The following is a 16,148-nucleotide window of genomic DNA, read 5'->3' on the forward strand; positions in this document are numbered from 1 at the left end:
TCTTTTACTCTACCATGGTGGATGGATATTACCTCATATATCATGTTAATAATACCCCTCAGGTCATATAGCAAGTGATGCCTGAATGTGGTGGGGCTTGGTTTTGCTCCTGATTCTATTTTAATCTGAAGGGTTTACTGCCATCGTTATTGCTGTTTACAGTAGAAATACATTTCGTTCCAGAGATAGGCTGGTATTCAAGCCTTTAAAATCACTGATACGGGCTTTTGCATTTGTTAACCCAGGGTTTTTCAGATTTTAGTGAACATTAGAATCTCCCAGAAGGCTTGTTAAAACACAGATTGTTGAACTCATACTCAAGAGTTTCTGACTCTATAGTTTGGACCTTGGGTGAGTTACTCAACCTCTGTGCCTCAGTTTCTTCATCTGAGAAAAGTACTTTGTGGAGTTGATGTCAAGACCATAAGCGTTTACTCAGTGAGTAAAGCACTCTGAAGAGTGCCTGGTGAATAGTAAACGTTACATAATCACTAGCTGCTGCTGTCAGCGGCCCATGGTCACCACCAGATAAATCCCAGTGGGTTCAGTGAAAATTTTTATTCTTATTCTTAAATGTGGTTTTAGATAATGGAGACAACAATAGCTGACATTTGTTGAACATTTAAATGTGACAAGCACAGTGCTTATGCTTAGTCTCTCCTTTAATCATTAGTGTGACTTTTGGAGACAGTTCCTATATCTTGGTTTTATGGATAAGGGGATTCTTCAAGAGGTAAGTTATAAAGCTGGCTTTTCTTTTTTGCTGTGTGTATTATTATTACATATACTGTTATTCTCTATAAAAAGCACACCCAAATATTTACTGTGGCTCATTTGCTTTGTGTGTTTAATAAAGTAAATTGATCTATTAAAAATTTTAGTTACTTTAGTCCTTAGCTCTTGAGTATCTTCATGTTTCTCTTCAGTATTTTAGGAGAAGTGAAATTTAGGCAACCATATGGCTTCCTTTTTTCCTTTTGACTTCTTGTTAGTTTAGGAAGAAGTTCTTGCAAAAAATAGAATACAAGAAAGGATTTTCTTAAGTCTTGAATGCCAGAGTAGTGGCCTCCAGGGTCCTAACTTGATGAGCGTAGGGGAGGCAGCTGCTCCCACTGGCGGGCCTCTCTCTAATCTCGTCCTCTCAGGGTCCTGTTCACTGCATGTGTAGGGGCAGCTGCCGCCTCAGGAGCACTGGTAGGTCCTGTGTTGTAGTAAGGTTCTTGTTGATGGCAGGGCACAATTGTAGTGAGGATGGATTATCTATCAATCAAATCCCTTACAATTATATGGTGGAAGTGAGAAATAAATTCGGGGGATTCCATCTGATAGACAGAGTGCCTGAAGAACTATGGACAGAGATTTGTGACATTGTACAGGAGACAGAGATCAAGACCATCCCCAAGAAAAAGAAATGCAAAAAAGCAAAATGGTTGTCTGAGGAGGCCTTACAAATAGCTGAGAAAAGAAGAGAAGCGAAAAGCAAAGGAGAAAAGGAAACATACAACCCATTTGAATGCGGATTTCCAAAGAATAGCAAGAAGAGATAAGAAAGTGATCAGTGCAAAGAAATAGAGGAAAACAATAGAATGGGAAAGACTAGAGATCTCTTCAAGAAAGTTAGAAATACCAAGGGAACATTTCATGCAAAGAATATAGGACAATAAAGGACAGAAATGGTATGGACCTAACAAAAGCAGAAGATATTAAGAAGAGGTAGCAACAATACACAGAAGAACTATACAAAAAAGATCTTCATGACCCAGATAATCACCATGGGGTGATCACTCACCTAGAGCTAGACATCCTGCAATGTGAAGTCACGTGGGCCTTAGGGAACATCACTATAAACAAAGCTAGTGGAGGTGATGGAATTCCAGTTGAGCTATTTCAAATCCTAAAAGATGATGCTGTGAAAGTGCTGCACTCAGTATGTCAGCAAATTTGGAAAACTCGGCAATGACCATAGGACTAGAAAAGGTCAATTTTCTTTCCAATCCCAAAGAAAGGCATTGCCAAAGAATGCTCAAATTACCGCACAATTGCACTCATCTCACAATACTAGTAAAGTAATGCTCAAAATTCCCCAAGCCATGCTTCAACATTATGTGAACTGTGAACTTCCAGGTGTTCAAGCTGGATTTAGAAAAGGCAGAGGAATCAGAGATCAAATTGCCAACATCCACTGGATCATTGAAAAAGCAAGAGAGTTCCAGAAAAACGTCTATTTCTGCTTTATTGAATATGCCAAAGTCTTTGACGGTGTGGATCACCACAAACTGAAAAATTCTTAAAGACATGGGAATACCAGACCACCTGAACCTGCCTCTTGACAAATCTGTATGCAGGTCATGAATCAACAGTTAGAACTGGACATGGAACAATGGCCTGGTTCCAAATAGGGAAAGGAGTACAAGGCTGTACATTGTCACCCTGCTTATTTAACTTCTGTGCCGAGTACATCATGCAAAGCGCTGGGCTGGAGGAAGCACAAGCTGGAATCAAGATTTCCGGGAGAAATATCAATAACCTCACATATGCGGATGACACCACTCTTAGGGCAGAAAGTGAAGAAGAACTAAAGAACCTCTTGATGAAAGTGAAAGAAGAGAGTAAAAAAGTTGGGTTAAAACTCAACTTTCAGAAAACTAAGATCATGGCATCTGGTCCCATCACTTCATGGCAAATAGATGGAGAAACAGTGGAAACAGTGACAGACTTTATTTTCTTGGTCTTCAAAATCACTGCAGATGGTGACTGCAGCCATGAAATTATAAGATGCTTACTCCTTGGGAGGAAAGTTATGACCAACCTAGACAGCATGTTTGATTTAGCATGATTCCAGCATGTTAAAAAGCAGACATATTACTTTGCCAACAAAGGTCTGTCTCGTCAAGGCTATGCTTTTTCCAGTAGTCATGTATGGATGTGAGAGTTGGACTATAAAGAAAGCTGAGTGCTGAAGAATTGATGCTTTTGTTTGAACCGTGGTGTTGGAGGAGACTCTTGAGAGTCCCTTGAACTGCAAGGAGATCAAACCAGTCAGTCCTAAGGGAAATCAGTCCTGAATATTCACTGGAAGGACTGATGCCGAAGCTGAAACTCCAGTACTTTGACTACCTGATGCGAAGAACTGACTCATTTGAAAAGATCCTGATGCTGGGAAAGATTGAAGGTAGGAGGAGAAGGGGACAACAGAGGATGAGATGGTTGGATGGCATCACTACCGTGATGGACATGAGTTTGAGTAAACTCCAGGAATTGGTGTTGGACAGGGAGGGCTGGCGTGTTGCAGTCCATGGGGTCGCAAAGAGTCAGACACGACTGAGCGACTGACCTGACCTGAACTGAATGAGACTCATCAGAAAGAAAATATTGTAAAGCAGTTTGGACAACCCTGTTCCTTTTCAAAAAGTTTTTAAAATGAAATAATTATTCTTTAAATTAATAGAAAATAAATGATATTCTGAATCTAGCCTTTGGACTCATCAGTAAATATAGTATATTAAATATAGTATATTACAGATAATAAGGTTTTACTATAAGCTTAGAGTCTTATAAGCCTATGAAATCAGTAGCAGTGAAAAACCATTTGAACTTTGAAAAAAGACCTATGATTTTTTTAATCTAATATGAAAGATTTTTGGAGCAAGGATAAAGGAAGATGCAGGGGAAAATATTGATATGGACTTAGAATTAAAGTCACTTACCATTATCCTAAAACATAACCAGTCATGGTACGTTAAAAAAAAAAAACCATTCAGTTCCTATTCCTGAAGTATTGTGTGCCCAGACTATACAAGCTGTGCCCCGTACCTCGACCCTGAGCCCCCTCAGCTTCACTCGGTCCAGTTCAGTTTCCAGAGTAGGAGATGGAACTCAGGAGTTTTTGCAGGTTGCACAGCTAGTGAGAAGTCCAGATTGAAATTTGAGCTTGGGTCGGTTTGACTCAAGTGTTCATGGTCTTTGGCGAGATTTGTGGCTGGAAAAGGCATCTTGGAGTCAGTGAAATTGGAAACTGGGCCTTTAAGAAGGTGGGTCAGAGTTAGTGGAGAGCATCAGACTTAGGCAAGGAGGGCAGCTTGACCAGTAGGTGAGGTTCAGAAAGGGTCACTAAGTCAGAAGTAAGGAGGGGAAGATGAAACTGGCAAGGTTAATTTGGTTAAGATTATGGAGATTTTTTTTTTTAAAGACACTTAAGATTAAATAGTACAGTGAACATATTAAAGATAAAATGGGTTAAGAAACTGAAGGCTGCCAGAGAAGGAGAAATATCCAATGACATCACTTATATTGTGTAGTCTAAAAAGAAATGATTCAAATGAACTTAACTTACAATACAGAAACAGACTCTCAGAGAACAAACTGTGGTTTTCCTGGGGAAGGACGAACGTGTAGAAGGGATGGAAGGGATAGTTATGGAGTTTGGGATGGACATGTACACACGGCTATATTTAAAATGGATCACCAGCAAGGACCTACTGTATAGCACGTGGAACTCTGCTCAATATTATATGGCAGCTTGGATGGGAGGGAAGTTTGGGAGAGAATGGATACATGTATATGTATGGCTGAGCCCCTTCCCTGTTCACTGAAACTATTACAATATTGTTTAATAATAAAAAGTTTGAAAAAAAAGAAACTGAAGGATTAAATGCTCAGTGCTATTTTGGAGACTGAGGGCTGAAGGCAAGGGACCAATTCAGAAGTTATAGTCAGAAAGACTGTAAGTCTTTCAGGTGAAGCCCAGTGTCAGTCAGCACCACAGTCTCACCCTAATGCTGGACTCCTGAATTTGTCTTTCATACCGTTATCTCCATTTTCCTTTAAATGGACATTTTCAAACAATTAACAGAAGTAGATGAAAGTATAATGGGCCCCATTAACCCGTCACTCAGATTTCAGTAATTATATGGCTAGTTTTGTTGTATGTAAACCTTTTCTTCTTTTACCCCCAAATCCCTGCCCTCAATATTATTTTGAAGTAAATCCCAGATATTGTATCAGTTAATCTGTCAATATTTCAACATATAGTTTTATCTAAAAAAAAAAAAAGTGGGCTTAAAAAAGAAACCAACATAATACAGTTATCACATTTAAAAAATATTTTTTCATACCAATTATCCAATACTCAAATTTCCAGTAGTTTCATAAATAGTCAAATCTATGGCTTTTCCAGTAGTCACATATGGATGTGAGAGTTGGACCATAAAGAAAGCTGAGTGCCGAAGAATTGATGCTTTTGAACTGTGATATTGGGAGAAGACTCTTGAAGAGTCCCTTGGACTGCAAGGAGGTCAAACCAGTCCATCCTAAAGGAAATCAGTCCTGAATGTTCATTGGAAGGACTGATGCTGTAACTGAAGCTCCAATACTTTGGCAACCGGATTCGAAGAACTGACTCATTGAAAAAGACCCTGATGCTGGGAAAGATTGAAGGCGGGAGGAGAAGGGGATGACAGAGGATGAGATGGTTGGATGGCATCACCGACTCAATGGACATGAGTTTGAGCAAGCTCTGGGAGTTGGTGATGGACAGGGAGGCCTGGTGTGCTGTGGTCCATGAAGTTGCAAAGAGTCAGACACGACTGAGCGACTGAACTGAACATAACTAGATTAAATGTTTTTGTTTTATTTACATTATGGGGTAGTTTGAATCAAGATCGAAATAAAATCTTTATTTTAATACCTTTTCATATCTGTTGTTTTCCTGTTAATCTCTTCTCCTCTTTCTCCCTCTCTCCTTTCCTTTTTACTGTTACAATTTATTTGTTGAAGAAACTAGGTCTTTTTTCTGGTGGAAGTTCCTACAGTTTGAGATATGCTGATTGATTAGTTATGGTTTAATGTATCTTTTGGTCCTTTTTAATTTCCTATAAATCGATAGTTCGAAATACAAGGCTTTATCAAGCACCTGTGTGCACACTCAGAGTCAGTGTGCCCAGCTCTTTGTGACTCCATGGACTGTAAGCCTACCAGGCTCCTCTGTCCATGGAATTTTCAAAGCAGGACTGCTAGAACTGGTTGCCATTTCCTTCTTTAAGGGATCTTCCAAACCCAGGGATCGAACCCATGTCTCTTGTACCTCCTGCATTGGCAAGCAGTTTCTTTACCACTGTGACACCTGGAAACCCCTTACTGAGTTCATTATCAGATTTTTTTATTTCCTGCAAGAATATTTCATTGCTGTTTTGTTCATTGGGAGGTAAAGGATGTCTTGATGTTTCCCATTTTTGATGGCACCACTGATACTCATGAGAGTCTTTTCCCTCCCTCCCTCGTAATTTCCAGTATTTTTACTACATTTTTTTGTAGTCATCTTTTTGCCTTAAGACTGCCAGTAACAAATAGCAAAATGTGTTTTATATAGCACATTGCTACCAGGCAGGGTAGCTGTTAACATGATAAATATTCTTGGACATGAGCCCAAGTTTTGTTCAGTTTTATGTTTGTCCTCATACATTTATTTTTGTATTGCTGTGTCTAATTCTAAATGTAAGCTCTTAGAAGGCATTAAGTCAGTAATTCACCAGGCTTTTGAGTACCTGTCAGTGGTCAGTGCTGGGAACCCAAGAGGAAGTAAGAGTCCAGATCAGGAGATATGCAAACAGATAATTAATTTATAATGCTGTATTTTAAGAGTACATCAGAAGTCGGTGTGAGATAGTTGTTTGGGGGAATGGAAGAATTAACTTCTGGCAGGATCTTGAAGACAGCGATGCTCTGCAGACACAGCTGGAAGAGCGTCCACCCGGACCAAGTGTGTTGGATGTGCAGACAGGTGGCCCCTGGGAGTCTCTGAGCGAGCCAGTGGGTGAAGCCGAGCACTTGCTGTGGGCCCCCGAGAAGGCGGAGACGGCCCTGCGGTGGCAGCTGGAGGCTGGCGGGCTTTTCTCTATCAGACTGAGGCCTGTGGGCCTCATTCTCTAGGCGTCTTGCAGGAGGCCTCTCCACGCATGAGCACACCGTGGCCGTTTGCATTTTAGCAAGTCGGCTCTCATGGTGTAGCGAACAAGAAGCTGTGGTGGAAAGGGGCTGGCAGCTGGAGGAAGGATGAAGGGGATGGACCTGACAGTGCTTTTAGGATTGCTCATGTGGCACAGGTGTTTCAGCCATGAGGAGATAAGGAATGTGGGATGGCTCTGAGAAGTCCCTTGTGGATGGGAACACCCTTCACCAGGTGATAACCTGAAGGAAGGAGGTCAGAGTTGAGGACAACAGTTAGGAGAGTCGTTCCTTGATGTGAGCACAAGGGACTCCTTCAAAATACAGTAAAAATACAGTGGACTTGAGGTAGAGATTCAAGAATCATCACCCTCCAGGGCTCAATATGGAGTCTTTGGGTGAAAGAAAGGAACCAGCAGAAGACCCTTAAACATAACCTGAGGAGGCACATGGGTCTTTTACCTTGCTTTCCATCAGCCTGTGGACCTTAAACAACTAGTTGATGATAATGAGTCATATGTTGAGTGGCTTTGTATTCAGATTTGTGGGGAGTTTGGAATGTTAACATTTCTTTTCATATCATAATTTAATATTTTGGAAATGTTCCACATATAAAATGCTTAAGATTAATAATTTTTGAAAAGGTAATGTAGGAGAATAAGTGGAAGCCTAGGATAATACCTTTAAAAAGTTAAGATTAATTACATCCAATCCTCAGGATAGTACTTGAACCTTCCAGTTGTTTGTAGAGTGCAGTTAGGGGAGAAAGGAATATTAGTCCATCACGTTGAGATACTAGCAGTGTGCTCAGACACTACCTGTGCAAATTGCTTAAGGTTTTGTTTCCTCATGTTGAAAAACAAGATGATAGTTAATAGGGCCTCTCTCCTGGGTTATTGTAAACGTAGACTGGACACAGTATCTGTCATAGACTTGCCTGAAATGTCATCTGTCCTAGTTAATAATATTTCCATTAGGGCATTCCTGAGGAGGCAAGGGGGTGGTTGATTGCACCATTCTCAAAGTGGATAGTTTATAGGTTTACATTGCTTTCTTTTTGCAAAGGATATTTTAAATTTAGGTAATTGCAAGGGAGAAAGGGAAAGATATATCCAACTGAATGCAAAGTTGCGGAGAATAGCAAGGAGAGATAAGAAGGCCTACTTAAATGAACAATGCAAAGAAATAGAGGAAAAGATAGAATGGGAAAGACTAGAGATATCTGCAAGAAAATTGGAGGTACCAAGGGAACATTTTATACAAAGATGGGCATGATAAAGGACAGAAACTGTAAGGACATAACAGAAGCAAAAGAAATTAAGAAGAGATGGTAAGAATACGCAGAAGGACTATATTAAAGACCCAGATTACCATCATGGTGTGGTCGCTCATCTGGAGCCGGACATCCTGGAGGGTGAAGTCAAGTGGGCCTTGGGAAGCAACACTACAAACAAAGCTAGTGGAGATGATGGAGTTCCAGCTGAGTTATTCAAAATCCTAAAAGATGATGTTGTGAAAGTGCTGTACTCAATATATCAGCAAGTTTGGAAAACTCAGCAGTGGCTATAGGACTAGAAAAGGTCAGTTCTTATTCTAGTCCCAAAGAAGGGCAATGTCAAAGAATGTTCTAACTAGCGTGTGATTGTGCTCATTTCACATGCTAGCACGGTAATGCTAAAAATGCTTCAAACTAAGCTTCACCAGGACACGAACCAAGAACTTCCAGAAGTTTAAGCTGAATTTAGAAAAGGCAGAGGAACCAGAGATTAAATTGCCAACATTTGTTGGATCATAGAGAAAGCAAGAGAATTCAAGAAAAATATCTATTTATACTTCATTGACTACTCGAAAGCCTTTGACTGTGTTTATCACAACAAACTGTAGAAAATTCTTAAAGAGCTGGGAATACCAGACCACCTTACCTGTCTCCTGAGAAACCTGTATGCAGGTCAAGAAGCAGTTGTTAGAACTGGTCATCAAACAATGGATGGTTCAAAACTGGGAAAGGAGTACTACAAGGCTGTATATTGTCACCCTGCTTATTTAACTTCTGTGCAGAGTGTATCATGGAAATGCTGGATTGGATCAATCACAAGGTGGGATCAAGATTGCCAGGAGAAATGTCAACAACCTCAGATTTGCAGATGATACCACTCGGATGGCAGAGGTGAAGAGAAGCTAAAGGGCCTCTTGATGAGGGAGAAAGTGAAGAGTGAAAATGTTGGCTTAAAACTCAACATTCAGAAAACTTAAAATCATGGCATTGAGTCCCATAACTCCTGGCAAATAGAGGGAGAAAAAGTGGAAGCAGTAATAGATTTTAAGTTCTTCATCTCTAAGATTACTGCGGACAGTGACTGCGTGTGTGTGCCAAGTCACTTCAGTGGTGTCCGACTCTTTGTGACCCTCTTAACTGTCACCCACCAAGTTCTTCAGTACATGGGATTCTCCAGGCAAGAATATTGGAGTGGGTTGCCGTGCCCATCCTTCAGGGAATCTTTCATACCTGGGGATGAAACCCATGTCTCTTATGTCTTCTGTGTTGGCAGGCAGGTTCCTTAAACAACTAGTGCCGCCTGGAAAGCCCATGATGACTGCAGCCATGAAATTAAAAGACACTTGCTCCTTGGAAGAAAACCTACGGCAAACCTAGACAGCGTATTAAAAAGCAGACACATCACCTTGGCAACGATGGTCTGTATAGTCAAAGCTATAGTTTTTCCAGTAGTCATGTACGGATGTGAGAGTTGGACCATAAAGAAGTCTGAGGGCTGAAGAACTGATGCTTCGAACTGTGGTGTTGGAGAAGACTGTTGAGAGTCCCTTGGATTGCAAGGAAATCACACCAGTCACTCCTAAAGGAAATCGACCCTGAATATATTGGAAGGACTGATGTTGAAGCTGAAGCTCCAGTACTTTTGGCCACCTGATGCAATGAGCTGACTCACTACAAAACACCCTGATGCTGGGAAATATTGAAGGCAGGAGGAAAAGGGGATGCCAGAGGATGAGATGGTTGAATGGCATCACCGACTCAATGGACATGGTTTGAGCAAGCTCTGGGAGATGGTTAAGGACAGAAAAGCTTGGAGTGCTACAGTTCATTGGTTCACAAAGAATGGAACACGACCAAGCAAATGAATGCCGATGACCAGTCCTCCCACCTCTCTCCTGGTGTGAGTTTGCTGCTTTCTGTACTGGGGTTGGGCATATTGTGATGCTAAGGTAAATGTGTATAGTAAAATGATGGACTGTGACTCTAATTTGACACTTCTTTTGCTGAAAGCACTTTGCTAGCCTCCATCAAAATTTTAAATGTGCCAGCCTTTTGGCAGACAGTCCCCTTGTGGAGACTTATGTTGTTGTTATTTAGTGGCTAAGTTGTGTCCATCTCTCTTGTGACCCCATAGATTGCAGTCTGCCAGGCTCCTTTGTCCATGGGGTTTCCCAGGCAGGAATACTGGAGTGGCTTGTCATATCCTCCTGTAGGGAATCTTCCTGACCCAGGGATTAAATCAGCGTCTCCTGAGTTTTCTGCTTTGGCAGGTGGATTCTTTACCACTGAGCCTCCAGGGAAGCCAATGGAGATTTATGCCACAGAAGTATTTTACCTGAAGTTGTATGCACAAGGATGTTTATTACAATGCTGTAATAAGTAGAGAAAGAATGGGGACAGCCTAAATGTCCATCAATAGTGGACTGGTTAAATAAATCACAGAATTAATACAATACTGTGTAACAAAAGAAAAAGAATAGATATTTAGGTGCAGATATAGAAGGAGATATATTACATCTGTTGTTCCGGGACCACAGCATAAACTGTACAGAACAAATCCACCCAATTGTTTTGAAAGAAAAAGGGCTTTAAATTCACTTCATAGTTGGTTGTGCCTTGAACAATTTGGAACAGTAAATAACAGCCTATTAACAGGAACCTTTTTGAGGGACTCCTGGAAAGTAGGAGGACAACTTTCTTTTCTTTTGTTTGTATCTTTGTATCTTTTGAGGTCATGCATGCCATGGGAATATTTTTCTGTTTTGAATTTTTTAAAGTGTCCTTGACATTTTATTCTGCATTCTCTTCATAGTCTCATATTGCCATCAGTACTTTATTCATTTCATTATAGAAGGAAACAGGAGTACTTCTGCTCTTGGCCGTTACACCAGAGCTAGGTGACAGTTTTGGTCTCATCCCTCCTCACAATAACACAGTATAACTGCTGTTTCCTTCCTGTTTCCTTCCTGGTCACGCTTCACACTGTGAGATTTAGGCACGCAGCAAGGGGAGTGGTCCCTACAAGATGTTTACTAAGTGTTTTGTTGTTGTTCAGTCGCTCAGTCGTTTCCAACTTTTTGCCACACGATGGACTGCAGCATGCGCTTCCCTGTCCTTTACCATCTCCCAGAGCTTGCTCAAACTTGTGTCCACTGAGTCGGTGATGCCATCCAACCATCTCATCCTCTGTCATTCTCTTCTCCTCTTGCCCTCAGTCTTTCCCAGCATCAGAGTTTTTTCCAGTGAGTCAGTTCTCCCCATCAGGTAGCCAAAGTGTTGGAGCTTCAGCTTCAGCATCAGTCCTTTCAATGAATATTCAGGACTGATTTCCTTTAGGATTGATTGGTTTGCACTCCTTGCAGTCCAAGGGACTCTCCAAAAGCCTTCTCCAACACCACAGTTCAAAAGCATCAGTTCTTTGGTGCTCAGCTCTTTTTACGGTCCAACTCTCACATTCATACATGACTACTGGAAAAACCATGGCTTTGACTAGATGGACCTTTGTCAGCAAAGTAATGTCTCTGCTTTTTAATATGCTAAGTTGGTCATAGCTTTTCTTCCCAGGAGCATGCATCTTTTACTTTCATGGCTGCAGTCAGCATCTGTAGTGATTTTAGAGCATTGTTTCTCCATCTATTTGCCATGAAGTGATGGGACCGGATGCCAAAATCTTAGTTTTCTGAATGTTGAGTTTTAACCCAACTTTTTCACTCTATTCTTTCACTTTCATCAAGAGGCTCTCTAGTTCCTCTTCGCTTTCTGCCGAAAGAGTGGTATCATCTGCATATCTGAGCTTATTGATGTTTCTCCTGGCATTCTTGATTCCAACTTGTTATTCATCCAGCCCTGCATTTTGCATGATGTACTCTGCATATGTTAAATAAACAGGGTGACAATACACAACCTTGACACACTCCTTTCCCAATTTGGAACCTGTCTGTTGTTCCTTGTCCAGTTCTAACTGTTACTTCTTGACCTACATACAGGTTTCGCAGGAGGCAGATCAAGTGGTCTGGTATCCCCATCTCTTTTAAGAATTTTCCAGCACTTGTTGTGATACAAGATAATTAATGTTTAGACATGTGGTGAAAGTGTAACACCTAATGTGAAAACTTTAGAAACACATTGTACACTCTCCTGTGCCAAACTCCTTTCACACTTTTGCTGTTTGTGAGTCTCCGTTTTACCTTTTATCTATAACATGAAGAAGGTTAAAGCCAGAATCCATCAATAGTGAAAAACTTGTGGGTGAGATGAAGAAATAATACTGATAAAGGACTCTGGAAGGGTAGACCACACTTCCTTGTGTGGCTCCTTTGTGCTCTAGTATTATCACAGTGCGGTATTCTCTTAAATAGTCACAGTTGTGTATTGTCACAGTCATAGTCTATGTGTGAACTTATGTGTAAGCTTGTGTGCAGTGGTTTAAATGTGTGAATAACCGAGATTGTAGTGATATGTTAAGCATGAAGGCTGTTCTTTGTTGTTATTAGTTTATAAAATATAGTGCTGGATGTATTTATTTTCTGATACTGACATTGCCTTCTTGTTGTCTGTTACTTATTCCTACTTACTCTTCCTGAGATGAAAATAAGCACCTACCAGAAAATAAATATAGCTCTGAAGAGGAAACAGCTCAGGTTTGTTAAGAGATGTAACTTTTGTGTCTTTATTAAAGCTGCCAAATGTATACTTTATAGTCCCAGTGTAAGATATATATAGATGATTGTTTTAGGGTAAAACTTGGTACCTTTTCTGGATGTTCTCTCAATTAAATTAATCCTTATGTTCAAACATAAATTGAAGCAGAACGGGTTCCATTTTCAGTGATTCTCACTAAATTTTGTTTTTGTTGTATTTCCATCTATTTTTAATAATTGAGAGCCTCTTGTGGTTAGGAATAGTGTTTGAGACTTCTGTGAAATCTAATTAGTTTAAACTTTTAAGCCTTAAAAAGTGAAATGTAAAGTCATAGTGAAATTTTCTGATGGCTTTCATAGTCTATTCAGTGTTGCTTATTTTAGAGGGGATAGTACACGATTTAAAATGTGTGTTTACTGTAGTTGCAGTGATCTTTTCCAAGTTGTTTAGAAATCAGTTCATTTAGCTACAAAGAGAAAACGAAATTTAAAAGACTTATTAGCATAGGGCATGTGAGCCTGCCCATTCCTCTTTATTAACAGTTTACTAAAATGAGTATCTAACCACTACCCATAAATTGTGTGCACACGTGTGTGTTTGAGGCACAGGTGGGGATCTGCTCATTTGTTTGCCCATTGTGAGGCTGTCTTGCGCCTTCTTGGGGTTTTTGTAACAGGATGAAGGTCCCTGAATGGAGGCCTTGTGCTCTGCTTGATTTTGAAATCTTTGCCCTTAATCTAAAGGAACCTGCAGGACATGCAGTTGGAAGTCTGTGTAACAAATCAAAGTCTGGGATCCAGGAGCAAGTGGAGTGTGTGTATGAGTGGTAATCATCTTTCAGCCTTGGCTTTTGTCCCCCACAGCCCAGTTGTTACCCTCTACCAGCAGCCTGATTGAAGAGCTACTGTTTTAAATATTCTCAGATTGCGTGTGCTCGAGACCTCACCTAAATGTTATCAGATAAAAGCCTGGACAACTGGGTGTAATTCTCTTCCAAAAGTGTAGGGCATTCTGCACTACTGTTAGAGGTTAGATGTCTTGACCTGTTGTGTGTGTGGATTTATGTATAGGGAAAAGGAGTTACTTGGGAAATGCTAGATTGTTGGCATGCTCTTTGCCTCAGAACCTCTTGAAAGGCAGGCTGCACCCAAACTTCGCTAGTTAAGTCTAGTTTGTACAGCTTGTGTACTTTTAGTACCAGCTGTTGGTCCAAAGTTTCTTGGCTTCAGAAGCTGTGTAAGTTCAAGTGGATACTGTGTGAGAAAGGGGTGGGGCAACAGAAGCTTTTTATAGGGTTTCAACTCATTACCATTAATTTCTAAAGTAGTATTTTGAGAATTTAACAGGGGAAGTAAAACTTATATATAATGTTTCTTTAATTCTAACACATATTTAAACTGACAGGGAAAAGAAGAGAATTTTAGTTTCAAGTGATATTTTCCGTTCTTTTTTTTCTTCCCTGTCAGAAACTGGTTCTTCAACTTTCAGTGCCAATTAAGAAATGCAATAATAAGCATTTTACATTCTGTCCTGCTATTTGACTTCAGGTGTAAATGGGCCTAGAATGTTTAGTAACTAACTGTACATAGTTAAACAACTAGAGAGCTGACATCCAGTAAGTTTGGTGTGATATTTGGTTTGTATAATATTATTTCAGCATAATACTAAAACCATGCAGAATTCCTCCTGGAAAAGTATTCAAGAGGATGCCAGAAAGGCCATGTTAATAATGTTTCTCTACTTCAGTAGATTTTGAATGTGTTTTCTTCCCCACTACTGTTTTATGCTTTATTATGGTTCTTTGATAACTATGCTATGGAACATATGTAATTCTATATATGAGTGTTTATTGGTTTTGTAGAAACCTCAAGATATTGCCAGCTTAATAACTGTGTTGTTTTATGGGTTATTGAGAGGACATCTTAAAAGTCAGTTGATAATAAAGTTTTCATTAATTATTTTAACGGTTTCAAGGTAATATTAAAGGCAATTCAACCAAAATAAAAATTAAACAATAATGTGAACTTTTGGTCTGCTCTGTTTTAAGAGTTTAGTTATTGCTAGCTTTCTTTCCCATCTTTTACTGACTGTCACCTTCCTGCAAAACTCAAATACAGTGTTTAGTTTGTATGGTTGCATAATAAATTTAATTGTTATTTATACATGTTTTTGCTCTTGATGATATGCTGCCTTCTTGTATTTTATTTTTGCTTCTGAGAAAGTGTTAGAGAAGTGATAATTATATTTATATGTCTGCTTAAAGTAACATAAGTTGATACTTTGTGATAAGCCTTTGCTTCATCTTAATTACCAAAAAAGCTTATAATTCATTGAGATATTTCTTTATATTTGTGTTTGTTTAGGATATGTCTCAGGAAGGCTATGGAACTAGGTCTCAACCTCCTCTGGCTTCTGGAAAACCTAACCATGAAGACTTGAACTTAATACAGCAAGAAAGACCATCAAGTTTACCAGTAAGACAATTAATTGATTTGGAAATGCAATGAGTTACAGATTTCTAAAACGAGCATTTGCCTTTGTTCATTGTACTTTATATTAAGACTTGGGAGAAGTTTCTAAATTTCAGATGTATTTGTGATTTATTAATTTTTGTGCATTTCCTTCTTAAAGGAGCTGTGTAGTTCTGAATAAGTCTATTTCATTTGTAGGTCTCTTCGAGTCCAATGCTGTAGGTATCTCTGAATCCAGTTGGAAGCCTTTATTTGGCTGATAAGTTTTGTGGCAGAAAGATCTTACTGTTGTACAGTTGTGTTTTGCATAACATGTTGCTTTCTGGTAGTGATTCAGAACAGAGGTATCTATGTAAGAGTTAAATGGAAAGGAAATTCCCATTTGGCAAATAATATAAATGATGAGATAAAGCGTCCAGTGGTAGTTTAAATTTCTTCAGAGACTTTATGTCATGAGAAATGACTTAATCTTTTTTTACCCAAAAGAAAGTGTTTTAATTTAAAATTGGAAAATACAGCTTATAGGTGTTTCCATTAGCAAATCACTGTACTGGGTCTGTTGACTACGGTAGTAGCTGAGTTACAGGTTACATGTTAATTTCCTTTAAAGTTCATCTGTGCTTAATTTTCCTTTTTCCTCTCATAGGCAACCTTATTTAAATGAGGTTTTCCTTATAAATTAAAAGAATATATGTGTGCAAATTTTTATATTTATTTTCTTGTTAAAATGTTTTTATTTTTAGAATTATTGTTATTGCTTAGTCTCTATTAAGAGAGAGTGTTTAATGTAGGAGTTCAAACTAGCCATGATTGTAATT

At 39.4% G+C, this 16,148-nt stretch overlaps 1 protein-coding gene across 1 annotated transcript in view; it reads left to right on the forward strand.

The window, feature by feature from the left end:
• ARID1B (AT-rich interaction domain 1B) overlaps nt 1-16,148 on the forward strand; it is a 410,189-nt gene that overhangs the window by 132,514 nt on the left and 261,527 nt on the right. Inside the window, exon 4 of the mRNA XM_043456854.1 lies at nt 15,223-15,333. Within this exon, the coding sequence (XP_043312789.1) occupies nt 15,223-15,333 (111 nt within the window). The remainder of the gene's footprint in view (nt 1-15,222; nt 15,334-16,148) is intronic.

Source organism: Cervus canadensis, chromosome 33 (assembly GCF_019320065.1).
Source record: "Cervus canadensis isolate Bull #8, Minnesota chromosome 33, ASM1932006v1, whole genome shotgun sequence".
Classification (NCBI taxonomy): domain Eukaryota; kingdom Metazoa; phylum Chordata; class Mammalia; order Artiodactyla; family Cervidae; genus Cervus; species Cervus canadensis.